This window comes from Haplochromis burtoni, unplaced genomic scaffold (assembly GCF_018398535.1).
Source record: "Haplochromis burtoni strain Fernald_Lab_line unplaced genomic scaffold, NCSU_Asbu1 Contig_32, whole genome shotgun sequence".
NCBI classification, from domain to species: Eukaryota; Metazoa; Chordata; class Actinopteri; order Cichliformes; family Cichlidae; genus Haplochromis; species Haplochromis burtoni.
This window is the reverse complement of record NW_024582393.1, coordinates 1,293,985-1,318,050: the sequence shown is the minus strand read 5'-3', so window position 1 is coordinate 1,318,050 and position 24,066 is coordinate 1,293,985. Positions and strand designations below refer to the sequence as shown.

Sequence of the window (24,066 nt, the reverse complement as noted above, 5' to 3'; positions counted from 1 at the left end):
AATAACCGCGGTGCTCCGGCTTTTACTTAATTATTCCCCATATTCCCAAAAGACTGGGTGATAGGAGAGGAAGATAATTGAAGTGATGGAGTAGAGAAGAGATGGGATCAAACACAAACCTCCCCCACAATCCCTAGTCCCCTACTCCTCCAGTGCCCCCTAGTCATTTTCTCATCTCATTATTTCAAGCTGATGTGCAGACATGCAATTTCTGATCTGAATGTCTGGTGTTGGAACTGAATCAAGTAATGTCATAGGCATCTTTTCCTTAATCCTATCTTTTAGTATTCACTACGGTGTAATAATCTGCTTCTCCATTATCTTCATCCCTGTTCTTTAAAGAAAAGATGGAAAAAAGGAGTCATAAGTCTTGTAAGGAGGAGGATATTTCAAATCAGCACCAACTTTGATGAAGTAGTGAAGCTGTAGGCACCAGATTTAGACAAGAATCACCTTTTATATGGGATTCAAAAAGATCCATTATAAATATGATAATAAATCAATTCAGCACATAAATTTCCTTTTCCAACCACAACATTTTCAAACACACCTAACAGTCGCTAAGACAGAAATGTGGACAACAATGCAGAGGTGCATAAACATGCTAATGTAAATGTAGCTACACTTTACCTCCCCTATCTGCCTGAGTTTATGTTTGGGCTGCACAGTAACTCAAAATGTGAAAATGCCAAACATCCCCAGGTGTATGACTGCCAGTTATGCTTCCTAGCTGTGCTATATTGGATTATCCAGGACAGAACTCAGGATTAGACTCCTCTTGTCGCCATGTCTCTCCTTTGCCAGTATATGACTAGGTTTAAATACCATACCTTGACAGGGATGGGGGAGTAATAACTCCAACTCAAAGGTTTCAAATCAAGCATATTTCATACCACCATCCTGTACCTTTGAAAGAAGAGACATTTTCAGACCTCTGAACTTCTGCTCAGATGTTTTATTAATCTACTAAGCATAAACCATCACTAATAAATGCCATAATCTGACAGTACTAGCAACCAGTCCCTGAATTCATGGACATTAAAGACTCATTTTTTGCTGGAGTGAAGCTACTACTTTGGTTCACCCTTTGGGAATATTGTGGTAAGAACTTAGTCTCCCATTAGTGGCTTAGCCCTTAGCCTCAGGTCAATGGGCTCAATGGACAGACTCGGAGGAAGGCTGAGCTGAAACTTGAAAGTTTATGGTTCCCTTGTGGGACATCAAGTGTTTGAGCCAAGATATAAAAAAAAAATAAAAAAAAAAAAAAAAAATAGATGTCTCCACAGGGGCTTAAACCCATGGGTGCCTCTGATTATGCAGGACAAAGAGAGCTGGGCACCAGAAAGAGAAGCAGCAAGTAGATGGTTTAAAGGTAAAGTGAACTTGTTGCTGACAATGAACCTTTTTTGTAGCAAACATTTTAACTTGTAACAGTGAGGACAGCACTGGTAGAGCTCATCTCCATCAAGTGTCCAAGTCAACGCAATAAAACAGATGCACAATAGCAGGACCTTCCTTAAAGGGACTGCAGACTTTAATATGCTTGTTTTATAAATACAGACTGTGTCGAAATGTTTGCTGTCAAAAGGGGTCATTTTTTGGCAAATCCTAAACGAAAGCTCGATCTTAAAAGGTTTCAGAGAGGTAAGGCAGTGGTTGATAGGTGACTGAGTGATGCAAAAAAATCAAAAAAAAAAATAAAATAAAAAAATCACAGAAAACTGCAATGAAAACAAACTTTTTCACTAGTTATGCCGTCACTGCTTGTAAAACATACTTTGAAACACTATATTTTACCCCTGCAAACTGTGTGCTCTTCAGAGATTGTCAGGAATTTTCCAATTTGGAGCCTTTCATGCTTCATTTGAACATCTTGTCTGTTTTTCTCCACACAAACCGAAGGAAAAACCAAGAGAATCAACATATGTGAATAAACTAGGCAGGTACAGCTAATCCAACAGAAACTTTGGGGGGCTGTGATGCTGTTCAGTGGTTGTGTATATATACACACACACACACACACACACACGTTATTTTGTGTCAAGAACAAACCCCAAGGAATAGCCCTAGCTCAGCTCTCGTGACTACAGAGAGGAGGTAGCTCTATCACTGGCATACACACACTGAGATCTTCCAAGTCATTTCCACCCATGGGGACAAAAGCCCTATATGGAGAAGCAGAAAGAGGGGATGACAGCCCTCAGTGGGGGAAGGCAAGGTTTTGGGGTTGCTGGAAAGGTTCACGGAGGGGATTAGTGGTTGTGTATTAGCTTGCATACATGCAGGTGTGTGACTAAATCTGTGTTTCTACTTGAATTGTTGTGTTCAGATGATCCTTGAGCGTACACTTGTCTGAACACCCTCCAGGAGCTGTGGACTGAGATGGGCTGATGTCAGGATTTCGAGGGAGGGGTTGTTTCATGCGCCGTGCTTGGACGGAGGAGGATTAATTTTTTTTTTGAGGAAGCAGTCGACAAAAGGGGGGGTAGAAGGGATTAAAAGAGGTGAATTTTAAAGTGAGGCTTGTTTACAGAGTCACAGGGTATATTTCCACAGGAAGACAGATATACACTACCTCTACACTGTTGAGAGATTAGGGAGGCATCCAAAAAATAGAGGAGGAGGGAAGGAGATTTGGGAAGGAGCAGAATTAGAAGATGCACTGGTATGTTCAGCCGGCGTTGCAGCGTTTGTGTGTTGTTTTGTATATACACAACATGTATGTGTGGAAGTTGTGCAATGGATTGTCCACAATTACTTCTGATATGACAGCATGCGCGCAAACCTGTCAGAGCCCACAAATCTACAAACTCCTGCACACAAACATGCACACACCGTTTTCACATTCGTGTCAGGAGTGAATTCAAACAGTCTCCGCAGCCCTTAGACAAACATTACAGCCTGTTATCATCATTCATCCCTAAGGCAAACTGGACACTAGAGCTTGCTTGTGTGTATTCTCACACCGGCACACACACAGTGTGCACACAGTTATATACACCATTATTAACCAGTTAGAAAAATCTGACGCTAAGCCAAAGTAAAATGTTGATTCAGTGGAACGCCACACACAGATTACCAGTGGATTGTCCTTTATTTTATTTTATTTTTTTTACAGCCTTTCCAACCTTTGGCTAACTCCATTTGCAATGTAAAATAAAATTAGAGATAAATAATACAATGAACCAATAAATAAAGCCCTGCAGATCTAGCCAGGTCTGAAGATTGTCAGTCTGCTGTGCATCAGCCAAATTTAAATCTGAAATTTGCATTTGAAATCATGCCTGTTGCATCTGTCATGCTAAAAGAGAAAGCAGCTCAAGAATTGCTCCTTGGGTGCACGAGTTACCCATGCCATGCGTACTAATGGACCTCCATACAATCGCGGATAATAGCTTTTTGAACTGTGTGCCGATAACAGGCTGGATTCTTTTCAATTTCTCTGTTTTACATTGAGCTGCAACAATACCCAATCCTGTTACTGATAACATTTCTCAGTTCTAACATTTGACATGTCTTCACAGAATGTAAAAAGGCTAAAGTATGGAAAGCCATTTAAAGACTTGATTGAATCAGTTGTGTCACAAGTGAGACACATTACTGTTTCAGCCTGTGCTTTGCATTTATGTATATAACCTGTGTCAGTCACAATTCAACTTTTAAGTGGCCATTTATTTCAGCCCCACTGGAATTTGCACCAGGTATGAGCGAGTGAAAAGAAAAAAGATAGCAAAGGAAATGGAGAGGAAGCTTGAAAGGAGAACTGGATGAATGGAGTGCTAGACTGGAAAATGAAGAAAAAGAAGGAGGAGGGTGGATGCCGGCTCAGGATAGACTGTCTGTTTAATGCACAGTCCATATAGCTTCTTTATCTCTCCCTCTCAGTACCCTGCTTTTTAGCTTCCTCATTCAAATGCAGGTCAGCTGTGTGCAAGTGAGGGGCGAAATAAAAAAGATAGAAAACGGGACTGCAGCAGCAAGCGGAGAAAGATAGACCATCCTGCACTCTTCTGCCAATCAGTCTCTTCCGTCAAGTATTGCACCGCGTGTTGCTTGCTGCACGGAGTGCAGGGGCCCTCCCATTTAACTTGCCTATGTAAAAGGTTTTCTCACAGGCCTAAAGGAGGCGAGTGTTAGGGAGAAGATAAAGTAACCCTCTGCCTGATGGGTCTTGCTACAGGGAGGGAGAGACTGAGTAGAGGCGCAGAGAGGGAGTCAAGACCCCAGGAGTGTCTACCAAATACCTGAGGGAAAGCTGGGATTTAAGGAGGGAAACGGGACTGACGATGGGAAGGGAAACTGGAGTAAGGTTATTTGCATCTACCGGATACCTTTTCATTTCCTTGTGCATTTCCTTTGTGTATTTTGCTATCAGGTTATGTCAATGTAACCTTAAAGTTTATTGGACTAATTTCCAGTTCCATCTTTCTTTTTTAGTCTACTATGGTATCACTATAGTATTCACATTTCAGAGAAACCCTTATCTTATACTGGGCCTTAGTTCATGAACTGTCTGAAACAAGCTGATTTAGCTACCGTTTCTTTGAGGCCAACTTTCTATGAGTTCTCCTCATTTCCTCCAGGCGGAAGCAGGTGCTTGTGGGTATTTACGTCATCGTTTTCTGACAAAGAGCTTTTGTAAACAAGCTGTAGACAAAGAAAAAAAGCTTTCCTCTTCTTTATTGGAATTAGCCGTCCCTCAATTAGATGTCGGAGCTGATATAAGATGTGGAAAATGGAAGTGGACAGCAAAAACATCAATAGCAAAGTTAACACTAATCACTTGCTTAATGTGGAACATAATGGTAGACTTAATCTTTCAATCGTAAGCTGTATGAAACTATGTCTATTTATGTCCCTGTTAATAAGTGCACATATGGGAAATGTGCTATAACATTGACTGACTATTATCTCACTGCACATTTTATTTATAGGGACTCTTACTTTAAATGTTTACAACTACAATACAAATAAAGCAAATTCAATATTTTGCTTTGATTTTTATGATTGCTTAAACAATATTGGAATTTTTTATTCTGAGCACTCCTCCTACAAAGCTTCATTTACCCATCCACGCACCCACTAATAAAAATGCTTTTTCCTATGCCTAAGGCCTTTTGCCCAACATTTAGACGCACTCTGATGGATGCATCTTGCCCAAGGATACTTTGACATGCAGACTGGGGGATTCGGGGCTCAAACTACTGACTGTCCAATTAGTAGATGACCCACTCAACCCCCTGTGCCAGAGCCGCCCCCTAGCTTGCTTTATGATCAAACGTTTGCTATTCGTCTACGTTTGATTATACATTTCCTGTGCAGAGCAAACTGTCGAGTCAGACAGAACATGTGGGTGAGGTTGCTTTGCCCACAGCCAAGAGACGGCCAGGGAAATCTCTCCTTTTGGCATCAAACAGATCCAAGAGTTGAAAACACTGATGGAAGCCGAACGTTTACAGCAGTCTGACCTTTTGGCTCACATGAGATTATTTAAAACTTTTGTCATGTTTAAAATGAGCAGTCAAATTAAACATGACAAAGATAATGAACAGAAAAGAAATTCACTCATCCATTCAAACCCTGTTTCCTTTACATTTAATTATTCATAATTTTTCATTATACTTTATCATCGGTGTTAATTTGGAATTGTTCTTTCTAAATTTACTTTCAGTCCTTGCAGCATCTGTATATGCTTTAGAGTATCAACCAAAATCCTACGCCAGTGCAGCCTTACTCCTCACAAAGTTTACTGGGTACACTGAAAGAAAGCTTTATCAAACCACCATTGCAGTGATTTTTACCGTGCACAATATCAAAAGCAAATTAGGTAGAGGGAAAACAACAATTCCTTTAAAGCACTAAAAAACAAAACAAAGGTATACAGTGATGAGAAAACAGAAAAGCACAGTGCATTGCATTAGGCAACTCCAGCTATCTGAGGAACCTCTTGAGTGCAGGCGCATCAACAGAAAGTCACGCCTCTTATCTGCCTGCTGAAACTTTTAATTCATTTACATTCATATTCCGACACTGGTACGTGGGCTAGGCATTTCCAAGACAGGAAACAGTGTCTTGTATTCCACCAAGATGTTAATCTCTATGGAGCGTGAGTAATACTGTATCTCACTTAAGGATTTGTTTTGATATTCCTTATATGTGAAGTTGTCTTTTCATTCCAAGTCTACAGGATGTTTTTCATCTCATTAGTGAGATCGGCTGTTATACATCTAAAAAATGTAAATTCTTGTATCTTTCTAACAAACCCATCAGGGAACCTCTCCAGAGGGGAGAAACAAAGCAGAAAAACAAGGGAACCAGTGGACAAATGGAAAAGCCATTCAGGTGAGTTTTGGCTTCTTGTTTTAAACAGTATACGAATGTTAGTGTTGCCAATATTGATATGCAATAGCAGTCATGTTTATGAGATAAGGACATGGCTTTTACCTTTTTCTCCAGTATTTCCAATTGCTCCCTATAGAAGCTAGATATAGTAGCAAGCTCCCTTTCTTTCATCTCCAGGTTTCGGGCCTGCAAGAGAGAGGGAGAAAGGAAAGGGAAAAAGAATAAGAATAAGTAGTATACCACTTTTTAAATGATATGTGAAGACCAGCTGTTGCAGATATTCTTTACAATGACATAGCACTTTGTTTTATGACATACATGTGTAAATTCTTGGATGGTACTGGTCAGTGTTTATTGTGTCACATCAATATTGTAGTCTTGGGATCCGGTTTCATATAGTACTGTGCAAATGATTCAAGACACACCTTTCTTTAGGTTTTGCTTCCAAGTTGCCAGACTTTGTCATTTTTAAATGGTCTCAGGTCTCCAAGTTTCTGAAAGTCTTTTTAGATTTCTTCTTTGGACATTGGCTTCTTTTTCACTGAGTTTCAGTCCAGTCCTTGTATCTGACTTGTTTGTCACTTAACAGTAATCTATGAATCATTCAAGTGTGAAAAGGTACCCAACTTAAAAAGAAAAACTAGAGTTGTGCCTACACATGACAGACAACTCAGCAAAGAACCAATTTTAAATTATATCTTTAGGCACTTTGTTACTAACAGAATGTTCCAGTTGAATCTATGAAAGATACTGATGATAACACAGCTTGATCGCCATAAAAATAGTATTTTTGCACCAACAGGTGAGTCCCAAAGAGCTGAAAACCTGGCATATTTTTGCATGGTGGGTGGTGCATCCTTAAAAAAGGAAAGAAAAGACAAAACCAGAGCGAAAAACAACAACTACAACAAAAAGAAAAAAAATGTAGTAGCAGGCCTGAAGAAATGACTACAGCAGATGAACAGTATCTAAAAGTCATGTCCTTAACAAACAGGAAAACAAAATCCAGCAAAGACCTGACACAGGTCCTGAGTGATGCATTTGGACCTTTGGTTAATCCATCTACTGCTCACTGATGTCTCATCAGAAATGGTCTCGATGGAAAGGTGGCTGCCAAGGAGCCATTCTTAAAGATGGAAAACAGGAAGAAAAGAGAGGTTTGCCAAATACACAAGAACTAGACTGAAAATCAGTGGCAACAGGTCTGACAGTGTGAGGAATCCAGATTTTTGTTTCAAATAGTTGTCACTGTGTATGCTGAGGTCAGGAGATGTCCAACAGAGTGTGTGTAGAGCCGTCTGTAAAACACAGACATGGTTTGGGGATGCATTTCAGCCAGTGGTGTTAGGGATCTCGTCCAAATTCTGAACACAGAAAAGCATCTTCAGATCTGCAAAGTGTCTGATTAGCGATTGCTTCATTTTCAGCATAAAATGAGCTCAAACACACTGCCAATGCACTAAAGTCATAAAGTCAACATTATTCAATTCTATTTATATAGGACCAATTCACAACAAGAGTCACCTGAAAGTGCTTTATATTGTAAGGTAAAGGCCCCACAATAAAATAATAAAAATCATAAGTGAAGCAGTGCGGCACATCTTGGGAGAATGGAACAAAAGGCAGCAAACATCCAAAGAAGAGCTTTGAATGTCCTTCAAGAAGTCTGAAGAACTATTCCTAAAGACTACTTGAAGAAATGACAAGAAAGCCGCGTAAGAGAGTTCAGACAGTTTGAAGAATAAAGGTGGTCACACCAAATATTGACTTTCAAGCTTGTTGAAAATGTAAAAACACCTTTTTCTTTGACTCATATACAGTATTTCCAAGTATTACTGCAAATTTCAATTAATCACTGCACCAGCTTCCCATTTTTTGGAAAAAAATAAAGAAATGAAGTGTGGCTCATCAATTTTGGATCGTATTGTGTATTTTTGTGTGTGAATGGGTGCATGACTGAATGTAGTGTGAAGCGCTTTGGGGTCCTTAGGGACTAAGTAAAGCGCTATACAAATACAAGCCATTTACCCATTTAGGACTGAATGTGCGCTCATTTAAAGACTGCAATGTAGCGCTAAAAGCCTCAAGACTTTCAGCAAAACCCTGAACTGGAAAAATACAGCAAAATATCAACTCTGACTACACAGTCCACCCACTGTAAATCAAAGTAGAAATACACGGTTACTCACAGTAACCATCATGCAAAATAATAGTTTTTAAATCACAAAATAATCCTGTCAAATAATAAGACAGACAACATATATATGCCACTTGTTACTGTAGCTACAGAGTACAGTATTTGGAAGTACTTGCAGAGTCTAGTTTCACTAGCACTGGAACTGTTTTGCCCACCGTGCAATCATAATCTGAGTACATAACTGATCTAATATATAGAACTCAATACTGATATAATATTGCACAGTTGTAGAATTGCCGGAGCAAAAGAGCCACAGGCAAAAAACACTAACACTTTTTAAGTTACACTTTCCAGATTTTTACCAAGAAAATGCAAGCCAGACTACAAAAGGCACTCCATCTATTCACTGCTAGTGAGCACACAAAACATAGAAACCTGCCCTTTAACAACACATTTAGATATGGGGGATACACAGATAGCACAAGGAGAACTTTCTAGGTATGATTATATCCTTCACAAGTTTATAGTTATGTATTTTTCCAGTAACATGTATGTGTTCTTATCTATACACTACTTTATTTATATAGTTTGATGAAAGTCTATGATTATACACATCTACATCACAAAGTAACACACAACAATTAACAACAAAACAGCTATTTAAGGTTATGTCCATGCATTGTAACAAAACTTACAAAACTATTCAGGTAGCATGAGACTGGGGCAGCTGTGGCAGGGGCTGACATGGCGTCGCTGGCGTTAAGATGAGGTGAATGGCTTTAGCCAAGTTTTGACAGGCAGCGAGGTGGCAGATTGGCTGTAGGAAGACCCATAGTTTGGGCCATGACGTAGCAGCATGCAAGCAGAGGAGGACAGGAGGCAGACGTCAAAAAGATACACTGAAAATCAGCTTTAAATCAGCTTTAAGTCAGAAATACCCATGCATGGTGGCTGCAAAGAAAATGCTTGTTGTAAAGGAGAACTGTTATGGAGTCACCTTCTTTTAACTACTTGAGAATTTAAAGTGAGTCGATATTATTTCATATTACAAAAAAAAAAGGACAGAAAATAACTTCTTTATAAGAAATACTGATTCAAATAATCTTAAAAGAAGATACAGTGGTTAACTGTAGCAAAAGTGTAAAGACAAGTGACAAAAGCAAGAAAAAGAACTGTGCAAGTAAGGAAGCAATGTCACAAATGTCACGCAGGCACACTACAGATCAGGGTTGTTTAGCCATGCCTTGAGCTCAGTGTGTGATATTACTGGATGTTATTCACTGAGCCAATTTAAGAACCTCTGATCACAACATTTAAAATGGAAAAAAGAAAGATACAGTGAATTGAATAAACAAACATGGCCTGGAACATAAAAGCAAGAAAGTGTTTTGCTTGGACAGTCACTGACTCATTTAGCAATAAAAAGGTACGGTGCTCTTTCTATGAGAACATGATATTCAGAACACAGGCATTATACAGTAATAAAACTAAGGTGAGCTTAAATTCAACTCTTGCTCCAAAAACCCTGCCAGCTGGTTGAGGACCCAAGTGTTTACATACATATGTTAAAGGTTTCATCATGCAGCAGTTAAAAAACCCAAACAGCTGCAAAATCTTAATTGCATATAGATAGCTAAGTTGCATCAGCCTTAGAAGAGTTAGCTAAACGAGCACGCTGTGCATGAGATGGTTGAGTTCTCTCTACCTGTAATCTATAAAGGTGAACGTACGGTATGTGTATGTGTGTCTACATTTTAAAAATGAATGCCAATAAGTGTTCATGAAGGGCATTTATGAATGCAAATTATATCTAACCAATATGGGTAATGAGTGAAGCAGTGCTACAACAGTATGAACACGACATGGTGCATGAACACAATGTAAGTGGCTGCGGGTGCTGCAGCAAAAGGCAACCATGGGCCCTGGATTTATAGAGAACTGAAACAGAAAGACTGTATTACACACACACACACACACACACACACACACACACACACACAACAACACACACACACACACACCACACACCCACACACACACACAGATCACACACACACACACACACACACACACACACACACACACACACACACACACACACACACACACAGTGTGATGGTGTAATGATGACTGATTACTGTACTGAGTTGTGCATTAGCGAGAGCGATATAGATCAGATGGAACAACAACATCTTCCCTGACTGATCTACTGATCTTCTCTGCTTTTTGCTGATATGGTGGGTACAACCATGCAGACGCACACTCTTACGCTGAGTGACATCACATTTATTGTAATCCAATCTAATCTCATCCTAACTTAACAGTCGCATGTATTCCCAAGGAACACATCTGTAAATCCCTATACTGTGCTCACAGAGCTTTCCCTTTCTACACTGACGCTTAAGGGATGTGAGTGTATATATGTGTGTTTGTGAGTAAAATCACCTCTGCCAGCAGCACAGATGATGTGTAATTTTCTAGCTGAATACCTCCCAAAGTGTTGTTGTGTGGAATGGTGGCGGCAGCATACTCACAGCTTCGCTTTAATGCACAATGAAAACATGACATTTGAATAGAGAAGAGAGAGTGAGAGAGAGAGGAGAGAGGAGAGAGAGCAAGAAGGGAAGAGCAAGAAAAAAAAAAGTGATTTAAAAAAAAAAAAAAAAAAGAAAGAAAAAAGAAAGAAAAGAAGCAGGCACTAGCGATGGTGGTGTTGCTTACCCAGGCATCCAAATCTGCAGGCTGGGAGAGAGAGAAGGAGCAGGAGTTAGTTAGACAGTAGAGGATATAAGAAAGGCACGGGGTTGGAATAGATGGTTAAAGAGACAAAGAGGAAGAGCAAACAACCAACAAGTATATTATGAGAGTGAAGGAAGGTGAGGTAGAGATATATAAAGAAAGGGGGCAAATGAAAGTAGCAAAAAGCAAGAGAAGAAAGAAATGAAAAGGATCAAGGACAGAACAAGGTTAATACATCACACTGCAGAGCAAGTGGTTAAGATTTAAACTTAATTTGCCAGATATAAAATGTCACCCGAGATGTCATTCTAGCCTTCAAACGATGGCAAGTTTATTTATATGGCACATTTCATTTACTCATAGCACTCATAATACATCCAGTATATTGCAACATGGACTCTCTAACCAAGTAACCTTATATCACAAGTGTCAAAATCTTCATACATGTTTTTGGATCTAAACAAGTCTCACGGTCCTCACTACCCTGTCCTGACCACCTATATGCCCTGTTTCACTTCACTGCCTTGTATCTCATGATGTGCCTTGATTTTTTTCTTCAGTTGAGAGAGAAGAGATTATCTTTACACTTTTAAAAGAGTGTAAAAAAGTAGAAACCACAACATAGAGTTGGTAGAGAAAGTATGCAAAAATGGACCATGTGTATATCCTGTTCTTATGCTCAATAATCCAGGTAAGTGACTTCAGAGACTGAGAAGTCTCTCTGGCTTAAAAAAACAAAACAAAAACACACACACACACGCACACACACACACACACACGCACACACACGCACGCACACACACACACGCACACACACACACACACAACCCAGAACAACAACAACAAAAACAAACAAACTACAGATTATTTACTGTTAGTTTAAGCCTCAACTTTTAGTTTTAACAATAACAGTTCAATTGCAATTATACATGTGTATGATTCCTGTTTGCTTTAAGACCTCTTAGTAGGCCAGCCAAGACTAGCTGTTCACCAGCTGTATTTATATGATCATTTATAAGCCTCAATACGAGTCTTTACTACCATAATAAAATCTTATAATACGGCATATTCTTGAATATCACCAAATCAAAAACATTCTGTTAAGGAATTTGAAGTGCTACCAAGTACCGCCAGTCTGGCATTAGACACGGGACAGAAAGGGCCAGACTAGAGCAGTAGGTGGCTCGAATGTTGCTATGCCTCATAAAGACACCATTCAGTTAAATGAGGTGAACTCACAAAGCCAGTTGCGGCAGAATGCATGTGTGTGTTGGGTAATCCGTGTAACAGATACAGCCGATGCCATCTGTTTAACCTCCCTGCTCTTCAATGGCTGGCCCTAAACCAAGTATGTGTCTGAATGTGACTGTGTTTGTGCTGTGTGTATGTAGACCCCAGCAGTGCTCACAGGAGTGTGGCGATCCCATTTCCATAGATGAAAGACTTAGAAGATAGGTGAAGGGGCTTGTTGTGATACAAATGCAGACAAACTCACACCCAAGCAGTTTGGTGCAGTTCATGGGCCATAGCCCACATAGCATTTCAGACGCATCCACTCATTGTTTTCCAGCTCCGAGCTCCCTGATGACCAGCAGTTAGCAGCCTCAATGTGAACATTAAGAGTCTGAATCCACTGAGCTAGCAATAACACAGCCAAAGAAGAATTCCAATTAGACTAAGGTTAATTCCCAGGGAACCTAGATCAAGCCAATACATATAGAATTCACTGTGATCCCTCAGTTAACAGAAACACATACAGCTGGTTTATAACCGTCTGCAGATCAGATTGTGTTTGTATGTAGATCAGGTCAACAGTTTAGGAATATTCCTTAAAAAATTATTAGACTGCAGGTAACCGTACCAACAACATTTCAAATTTAAACTTTAACAAATTTTAAAGTTGCTCTTCTTACTACTGAATCATTTGGCTAAGGCAAAGTTAGTGTCTGTGCAGGAGGCAGGACACGTGACGTTCACTTCCTCACTGTGAATTCTCCAGACAATTACCCGCGCTGTTCTCAGACGTGTGCAATCAGATATCACAGGGAGTTTATGGCGGGGAGTGGTAGGGTTCATTTAAAGTCTGATCAAACTGTTTCAGACATTTCCAATTCTGGAAAAAACTTGAATTTTTTGTTATTTGCTTCTTCAGCTGCATTGATCTTACTAGATGCTTTTTGGTGCTTTTGAGTCTTACAGAACAAACATTTGGATCATTCCTCCCTAAAGTCCTCCTTCAGTCTTACTTCCATGTCTCAGTTGAACAGCCATCTTCTGGTCATCCCACAGTATCTGACCTTGCCATTCCAAAATCTGAATTTTCATATTTCATCAATATATTTTGTAGATAGTGAATCTACAAGTTTTTATCCATCTTTCATGTGGTTTGAGTTGACAGCCCTAACAGTCTAATGTGAAATTTCTTTAAACCCTTTTTAAATTCACTCCTTCAATAATTGAACGGCATCCAGAACCTGAGTTAGCAAAGCAGCCCCAAACTGTGATGCTTCATACAGCATCCTTCACAAATGGGATGAGATTCTGGAGTTGGTCTGCATTGCCTTTTATCCTCCAAACATAGGATTATGCATTTTTGTCTCATGTGGGCAAAGAACAAAGTGGTCAGGAAGTTTTGTGGAACATCCAGGTCTGTGGCAAACTACAGACACACTTAAATGTTTTTTTGGAAAGCAGTGTTCATTTTTGTTTAAGTCCTTCTACTAACATTACCCTTAGAGAAGTAAAATTTGTACAGTTGTAGAGATTTATGCAGGGTGTTTTTGCTTTTCCACCTCTTGGGGTTTGCATGTTGTGCTCTTGGTCGTTTTTCCAGGACACTGACTTCTAGGGAGAAGTTGCAGTGCAAGGAAGCAAAATAATGACACCCCCTCCACACAACCACACCAATTTAATGGATCTCAATAGATTTGATTAATCTATGCTGAGCTGAATTGTGTTTGCTGGGTGTATCATGAGGGTCAACAGATGCTTCATGCTTCATTTAGACTTGAAATGTTAGAGCAACACTGTGTGTGTGTGTGTGTGTGTGTGTGTGTGTTGTGTGTGTGTGTGTGTGTGTGTGTGTGTGTGTGTGTGTGTGTGTGTGTGTGTGTGTGTGTACACACATGTCTGTCTCTCTGTGGGAGTTAAAAACTGAATAACAGTGGCAGAGAATGTGACACTTCACTAAGAACGTGCGTGCACGTGCGTGTCAAGATGAGACCTTTTGGTCTGCAAAGCCACCTCACATGGTGAGAAATGCTTCCTTGAAAATCAATTATGTAAATACTGAATTATGCAAATGGTACATTTGAATAAATCTGTGTTTGGGGAGAAAAGATTTTGCCGTGGTTTTATACTCGCAGTCAGGAGAGGCGAGAGAGAAGATGAGGAAAGAGGGCTAAAATGAGGATTAGGCTGGAGAATGTCACTGGCAGACACAGTTTAACTCCTGATTTGGCTTTTTAATTAGGGAGAAAGAGGTGGAGAGGAAGAGAGAACGGCACCAACACAGACAGAGAGGAGAAAATAAGGGCTAATTCAGTGACAGCTTTCTTCCTGCCATCTCAAATGAAGTAAGCACATTCATCACTTGTGCCAGTAATAAACACCATGGGTAAAGCTAAGTGCTGTCACCCCACCTCTCGTTTGGTTGTTGCCATCTTCACTAAAAATCTACTGGTACTGATGAAGAGCATTTGTATGAACTTGAGCTTACACATGTCCATCACTTTTAAAAAGACATAAGTTACAATCTGTACAGGTCACTGACAATTTTAATTATTTATCACTTTTTTTAATCGTTTCCACCCTTTTATTTAAATAAAACTCCACTAATTCAAAATGTCAACCAAACAATTTATAACTGGGTTAATTTTTATTTACAGGGAGCAGCAGGGGCATTGTGCACCATTACTTGCCCTCTCCAATGAATAAGGGCAGATACATCAAACAATGAGTAACAGAAGCCAGAGGCAGTGTGTGATGCGTGTCAAACATTTTCATCCATTGTTTTATAAAAAAACTCATTGACACTGTATTCACAGCTGCAGGTTGGAGTATTACATCCATGTCACAGTCACAACTAATATCCCAAACATACATTCACATCAGTTCTCCAGAAATATCTTAATTTTAAAAAACAGTAAAACAGTAATTGGCTACCATGCTATGATTCTGTCATAAATCAAGTCATTTTTTTTTTAATCGAATAACAGAAAAACTGGACACTACATTAGATACACCTTGGGCGTACTGGGTCGGATCCCCTTTCACCCTCAGAACTGCCTTACTTCTTTGTGGCCATTTGAATATAGCAAACTCATAGTTATCTTTAAGGGATTATAGCGCAACAGTGACACATTATTTGCAATAACACAACATAAGTCAAGCACAAAGGTAGCTTTACATTTATTTTAACAGTAACCAAAGGCACTTAGTTAGGAGACACAAACACCCACAATCACCTACACACACACACACACACACACACACACACACACACCTGTACCCTCATACACACAATAATAACATGGACTGAACCACCACTCACAACCACTAGCACTTTATATAGCCTCTGTAGAAATTATCCACATATCTTAACTGCACTACTGTATAATTCTGTGTAAATAATCATTCTGTACAATACGATAATTTTTAATTCTACAACTGTTTATAACCTGCATAGTTCACATTTCTGTACATCTCATATTTCTGTATAGTTTTTTTACTTCATATTTATATCCTGTTCATAGCCTGTACTTCCTACAGCCTGTACATCTAGTTATAGCATATTCATAACATACCTTCATACTGTGTACATTATTACATACCATAATAGACCCATTTCTGTAATATACTTACATATCTATATTATTGCTAATATATATTTGTAATATATCTATATCATGGCTAAAGCACTTCTGGATGGCTGCAAACTGCATTTCGTTGCCTTGTACCTGTGACGTGTGCAATGACAGTAAAGTTGAATTCTATTCCATTAACCTCCCACCTTCAGATGGCTGCCCCTCCCTGAGCGTTGTGCTGCCAGAGGTTTCTTCCTGTTAAAAGGGAGTTGTTGTTTTTTTTACTTGCACTATGTCCACTCATCAAGTGCTTGCTCAAAGAGCGATGGTTTGATTGTTGGAGTTTTTCTCTATTATTGTAGGGACTCAAGCTTACAATATAAAGCACCTTGAGGTGACTGAATTGACCTGAACTGAATTAACCTTCTATCTTGGCCAGAGCTGCACAATATTGTCACACAATAAAACTGAAAAATATTTTCTACCTGGGAAGCTGTATTTCATGGTCAAGCTTTTGAACCAGCTGCGTAGAACCCTGCTTTAACACCACGTCACCTCATCAGCAATTTTGATGAATTTGAACTGTTGATACAATCCAACTGTTGTAGCACAAATCTAGACTCATGAGACCAGGCAACAATCTTCTACTGCCCAACCTCTGGTGAACCCAGGCCAACTGTAGCTTCAGTTCTTAGCCGACTAGAATGGCACCTGGTGTGGTCTTAAGCAGCTGTGGACATTGTGCTCCAATGTTAAACATGTAGAGTTCAACAGAGATACTCTTCTTCATACCTTGGTTAGAAAGAGTGCTTACTGGTTTGAACTTTAGATGCATTGCAGCATCGATGTGCTGTCATGTGATTGGGTGATTAGGTCTCTGCATTAATGGGCAGTTGAACAGCTGCACTTGACAAACATGGCCATTGAGTTTACATCTTCTATAACAACTGGACTGAATTTACAATTCATAGTTGATACACAAAAACAAACAGCAGGGGGTGTTAGTAAGAAACAGGGTGATGTTTACATACATGAGCATAAATCCTCAGCCTGACATCTGTTTATGAAGTACATAGCTGCATGCAGCCACAAGAGACACGTAAAACCAAACATGAGAACGCACACACAGTGTACTACAAACACAAAAGCCATGAATTGGTTAGTCTAGCTGTTTGCTCATTAAATGTGTGTTGTCGTCACATAGCTGGGGGAGGTTAAATGAATTAACACTTCATCATCAGCCTGCTTTGCACCACAGACTGTCACAGAGACCGAGAGTGAAAAAGACACTAAGATGAAAAAAGTGAAAGGAGGGATTGAGGCAAAATGATGCAATTCAACTAAAAAGAAAGAGGCTTTGTTGGAAAACTGGGGAATCGTAAAAGAAAGCAAAAGAAAACCTTACCAAATGATTCTGTCTTGAAGAGTCTTTTCATCTTATGAAGAATAAGTTTTGCCTAAATAAGTAAATAAATAACTAGAATAGATTTTGAATTTCATTTTCTTTGACTCCTGAAATTAGACTATGTTCTACTACCTGTTTTAAAATGTGTTCTCTGGTAAACAGAGCCAAGATTCAATGTTTACTCTTTATCATATAAATCATTAATATTATTAATAGTATTAAACGTTAAAGCTGCAAATATAATTTTCTTAAGTAATATCTTGGGAATTTTGAGACTTCCACATGAAGCAAAAACAAAAGCTAGAATCAAACGCGGGCAGGAATAGCTCAGTAGGTAGAGTGGTGGCCCCATGATCGGAAGGTCGGGGGTTCGACTCCACTGAACGGCTACCCTGAGGTACCCCTGAGCAAGGTACCGTCCCTACACACTGCTCCCCGGGCGCTGCACTGGTGGCTGCCCACTGCTTCACTGGGTGAATGGGTTAAATGCAGAGGAACTATTTCCTTATGGGGACTAACACGCACACTTTACACTTTACTTTTACACTTTACACTAAATAAAACTTTCACATAAAACAAATTCAGGGTCAGCACTCCTGCCTTTGTTTTTCCTCTGTGGAAGCTTCAGCCCAGTCAACCTAACATTTTACTTTAACAATTAGCAAAAACTCCTAAAATTTTAAAACCTTTGACTCATACTTTGAGTGTTCAAACATTAATCATTATAGCCTCCTATGAGAACAATTATCTGAGAGGAAATATTTTTTTTCCTGTGGATAATAGGTCTTGTCCAGCCGTCTCATTACATCACAACCACTCTCCTGGAGAGTGGAGAGGTATTCCAGGCCTACACATTTGTCCTTTGAACTGACAGGATTTGTGCGAGGCGCTCACTCGCTGCTCGGCACCGATCAAAATCTCCTCATCTGGTGAGCGCTCTGCTCGTCAGCAATTACCGTTGCTTTAGACGATGTACGGTGCGAGTGTGTGAGCGAGTGAGAGTGTGCACAAAGGGCTTAACTGCTTTAACATGCAGAAAAGATGTCAAGTCTGTGATTACACTAGCTGATAACAAGTGATTTAGCCGTGTGTGAATGTGTGTGTCTGAATCGCTTGTACTTCATCCTCAGTCGGCTTCTATAAAACGCCGTGTGCACCTTCACAGCACGTCATTCTGCTGGACTCAAACGCCTCTCTTATGGTGGACCCACTCAGTTTCAGTACAAAGTCCTCTCAATCCACTGCAATATCTACACATGCTTTTCCACAAGCATTCTTTTTATTGATCAAGTATCTCCTCTCTCTTGTCATCCTCCTGCCTCTGTGTCTTTGGCCAATAACCAGGCCTGGCTATCTAGCCAGACAGTCATAGTGAGACGTCTTCATTTGTAAGGGCTATAGTAATAAATTATCTTCTATCTGCCTTTCAGCTACTACAGTCTTTCCCCAACTGTGTTTCTCTACTTCTGAGCTCTATGGATCATCTTTAGTCTAATGCTGCCATTTTCTACCACAACCAGCCATCATAACAGTCACAATTACTTCTCAGGCTACTATAATGGGTGGGTCAAGACAAAACGAATGGTGGTAGACAAAGAAAAGCAAACACATTGAATGTGACTGCATCTAAAATGTCAGGCTAAATTAAATGTTTGTGTTTCCATAAAGATTTCTAGTCAGGCAGCCAAAAAAAAACAAATGTGGAAAGATAAATACTGAATGAAAGTACAACCTCAAGCAGTGATCACCTGATCTTGTACACCTACAAGATCAGATAATCTGCTCTATAATCATGTGAAACTATTGAATTAGGTGTAGGTTATCTTGCCTTAATGAGAAAGTATCCCATGAATTAGAGCTGAAGCCACACGCTTGTTGCTCGATTCGTATACTTGAAGTAATTAGAACAGACAGAATAGCGTAGCCACAGGCCAAATCAGCAAGGAGGTATACAATTCCAGGCAAGCATATAAATGAGTATGTTAATAAATAATATCCTAACGCTTAGTGTATGTAATCACAGAGATAATGGAAACAGTTAATTAAAAGATAAAGGTTAAAGTAATCAATAAAAGTGTGGCAATGTGCTGAAACAACAGCAGAGAGATCTTTTGCAGAGAATTCTACTCAGTAATGAGACAAATGTCTTTTAGACTTAGACAGCAGGGGGGCCTGCTGGTTAGTGAGAACATCTTGTAGCTGAAAGGCTGCATATTCAGTGCAAAACACAACATTTCCAGTCTTGTCAAGTGTCATCTCCGAGTGTTTCTACACAGCAGCTGGGCAATACTGTTAACATGTGTGGCATCAACCCTGTGGTCTGAGTGTTTGTCATCTCAGGTCTGACTTTAATGAATTCTGTGCTTTTCACCCTGGTTTTCATCATCGGTTTTCTGGACAGTGTCAAATGCTTCACTCTGAGTCATCAGTCACACACGGCACACACACACGGCACACACACACGGCACACACACACGGCACACACACACACATAAAGGGCAGATAAAAAGATGAGACACAGAGGAGGAGGAATAAATGCTGGAAGAACATGTTGCCCAGGAGCACATGTTGCTGTGCAGAACACACATTCATCCTTCTTTTAATCCTCTGCTAACCAAACATGCATCAACAGCGCCATCTAGTGAAACTTTACTGGCTTACATCCTATTATGTCACCATGAAAAACGTCCAAATAGCAGGCATATCAACTTATAACTGAAAATGGAAATTACTTAGAAATATATGGTAAAGAGAAACAGGCTGCATGTTGCTATAAAAGGAAACAAAACGACTAAAGACATCAAATTCCTAGAAGCATCGCCTCACAGCAACATTTACATTTTTAGACTTACAGAACTACCTGCTGCAGGATTTAAATCTATAACCCACAATCTGGCGAGGGTGTTAAAAGGAAGGAGGAGGTGTGAGAACACGAGGACTGACCAAACGGGCACATCACCTCTTATCGCACACACTTCAGCTAAAACTGTGCTACCAACTATATTTCCACATGAAAAAAACAACAAAAAAAACAAAAAACAAAAAGCATTCTTTACAGTTCAACAGATTCAACCAAAGCTTCGCAAAAGCAGCTTTCCTGTTGGCCATTTGCACTACCATTATTGTACATCTCTCAAGCTATTCTATTCTTTTATTTATATTTTCCACTACTACCACTATTCTTTTTAGGTTTCGTTTTTATGTATTCCCTGGCGAGTGCTTCGTCTTTTCTCATTTTTTCTTTATATGAAGGTGAAAGAAACAGAATTTTGATTCTCTTGAATGTCCTGTACAAGAAGCAAATTGACAAAAAATAAATAAATCTTTGACTCTTGAATTTTGTGGGGGGGCAGGGTTTCTTCTTGTTTTGTAGAACACAAACGAGTCGTCATCTTTAGTGCAAATATAAATTCTACACTATAACATGCAGAATTATAATAATACAAACACTTTCAAGAACGACAGAAAAAGCTCAAAAGACTGATCAACAGTAAATTCTTATAAAAAGATTCATAGCTGGCACTCAGTCTATTTGTTCTTCTCTGCTAAGATTATCTTCATATATATCAGTGCCTTTAGTTTTTATTAGTTCCTTCATAATATTGTCACTGAAATGGATCCATCTGGAACTCTGCTAAGCAGATCTGAATTAGAATAGTATGAGCACTCATGTTGCTGTTTATCACGATTTCTTCACTGGAGACAGCAGATAAAAGAATGCTTTTAATATACAGGAATACAAACATTCACCCGTGGTCCACACACAGGTATTAAAGTCTATTCTTCACACCCTTCCGGCTTCTGAAATTCAATAGCTTCAAGCAGATGCTTGTTGTTGTCTGCATGTCTCCGGGTGTTAGATGCTCAGCACTGAATACCTGTGCATACTAATTGCATTTTACTTGCAACAGAAATGACACCTCTGAGGTGGAGAGAACAGGCAGGGGAAAAAACAAACACAGGAGGTGCTAATGAAAGAAAGGAGAGGAGAAGGGACTAGGTGTTAATGTAACGCGTCATCTCTTCTGTGTCTTCACTCGTGGTGTAACAGTTAAATATAGTCTCAGAATGAGACAGGATGACACACTGCAAGAGCCAAGTTGAATGCACTTCTTAAGAGCACCTTTGTAGGTGGGGTGAGAACTTGGACATGGTGAAATATGAGTCAGAAGTAGGAGTAGAAAAGAATCCAGCACTGTACAGAAAATAAACTTTGGAGGAGTACACAGATTCCCCACATCATCTGATACACATTAAAAATAAATAAACCCAATTTGAAAGCATCATCTGCCCCCAAAAAACCATTACAAATGTATTTTAAGGGTAATATCTTCAACTGTGTGGTGGGGTACGATTAGGGTGGCAAGCCAGTACACTTCTAGTGCCATTCCCAATCTTGATAAATGGGGATCTGCATCAGGAATGGCATCCGGTGTAATATTTTTGCCATAGAGAAGATTTATAGATGTAGTGAAGGAGGATGTGTAAGAACTTGGCGTGACAGGAGGGCGAGAGGATGAGATGGAGAGAGTTGATCCACTCGGGTGATCCCTAAAGGGACGAGCAAAAAGGAGAAGAAGCTCCTCTAATAATAGGGATTGTTAGCTATTATTAGTCCTAATCTTTACCCTAAATTTCAGTGGCACTATTTCTGAAAACACACTTCTTCCACAATGATATCATTAGTTAAAACAGACAGTGTTAACTGGGGAGTACAGCAAGAACACAGCTACAATTTGAGAAAGTGTTACACATTTGGCGAATAAGTGTGAAAAAGTCTGACCAAAATAACTAACAAGTCTGTAAAAGAAAAGATAGCTAGACTCTTATAGTATTATAGTTAATGTGAAAGAATTAATGGGCCGTAGATGGAAAGAGTCAACATTATGAGTGGATTGGCAGATGGAGCCAGCTTAATGCACAGGTATACATATGCAATGACACAGACAGACACAAATACTCATGGCGGTGGTGGTGTTGGTCGGTAATGAGTGTGGGGTAAATGGCTAATGTGAATGTTTGTGACAGGCAGCCTGAGGCAGTGTGAGGAGCAGCTCTTCAGTGGGTACATGCCTTCACACCCCCCTAATCAACCCACCAGTAATGCTTAATGCTACCGAGGTTGTGTGCAGAGGCATATGCCTCCGGAGAGGGGTTTTCAACCAACACAAACATGCTCCTGTGCAGGCCTCCAAAATCTCAACTGCATGTTGTTCAACATGGATGACCCTTTCTGTTGACTGACAAGTACGCTGGTCAGACCCCCCCCCTTTTTTTTTTTTTTTTATAAATACTGCCCCCATCTGATAACAGACGCAGACACATGTGGTCTCTGCAGTTAGATGGGCCCACGGACACCACCACAGCTGAACCAGAATTTCCCCATAACACACAGTTTTGATGCTGGAGAGCTAAAAATGCACAGGGGGGGAAACAGGCCAGAAGCGTGCGCTATATGTGCCAATATACTGTGGCGAGTGTCACAGAAGTGTGTGTGAGAATGCATCTGCCTTTAAGGAACATGGCAAGCGCAGAAACTACTCAAAGTGCATTTGAAAGTGTAATGGGGAAAGACAGGGGGCTTGGGAAAGCTGTTCTTTGAGCCTCCAGCTGCGTTTTTGCAAGGTCGTTTCCAATGTAAGGTCAATGGAAAATACAAAGAAGAGAGGGAAGCCCACCCGCTAAGAATGGAGGAGCTTTTAAATCAGTTCTTTGAATGCACTAAAAAGTTGAAGCAATACAGCACAAGCAGGAAAATGTTTATCATCTTATTATCTCAGAACTAAGGTCTTCTAGGTTTTGTCTTATCGTTTTTGGTCAATTAAGGATGGGTTATTGTTTAAGCAGGATAGAAATCAAGCTGAGGAATAATAAATGTGTTAGCTGAGCAGAAATAAGGGAGAGTTAGAGGTGAGACTGAAAAAGAAAGACAAGTGAGAAAGAGGAAAAGGTGGGAACCTCTAGGTGCAGGTTATCTACAGCAACTCTATCATCACCTAAAGGCTAAAAATAAATAAATAAATAAAATCCCTTTCCTTTTACTTAAATAGTTTGCACCTGTACCTGTGAGGCTCAACCTTCTCAAACACGCTAGAAGCAATGACAGAGTCTCCTCAACACTTCTTTTCTGCTCTTTACAACCACAGACAGGCAACACTTTTAGTCCATCCCTCCTTGAACACAAACACACAGCTTCACACACACACTGACGCCTTGTATTGACTTGTCCTGACAGAAAAAGTAGAAAACAAGGCTTTGAGGGGAAGTGCTCAGTTTCTCATTGCAATGCAACATTATTAAATGTTTGGTGCCCGTATCAGCGTAAGCTAAGCCAGCGGCTTCATTCAGTATTCATTACAGCGGGCTGGCACGCTGAAAAGACACTGCAGGACAAATCAATTGGAGGGGAGAAAGAGAGTGAGGGAGACGGGGTTGTAGGAATTCCACAATGTTTAACTTTAGCAGAGCCAAGTGAAGCCACCAGGGAGAGAACTGCTAATTAATCATCAGCAATAGTTCATTGCTCATAATTATACATAGATGTCACTAACAAGAGAAACACTATCCAAGTTTAACACACTTGTTTAAGACACACACACACACACACACACACACACACACACACACACACACACACA

The 24,066-nt window shown here is 39.9% G+C and overlaps 1 protein-coding gene across 3 annotated transcripts in view; it reads right to left on the bottom strand.

The window, feature by feature from the left end:
- LOC102288833 (MICOS complex subunit mic25) overlaps window positions 1–24,066 on the bottom strand; it is a 52,245-nt gene that overhangs the window by 24,626 nt on the left and 3,553 nt on the right. For 2 of the 3 annotated variants that reach the window (XM_005918581.3, XM_005918584.2), the window contains exons 5-6: window positions 11,201–11,221; window positions 6,445–6,528 (exon numbers count right to left, since the gene is read on the bottom strand). In XM_005918581.3, coding sequence (XP_005918643.1) covers window positions 6,445–6,528; window positions 11,201–11,221 — 105 coding nt within the window. The remainder of the gene's footprint in view (window positions 1–6,444; window positions 6,529–11,200; window positions 11,222–24,066) is intronic. The other variant, XM_005918582.2, reaches the window with a different exon arrangement.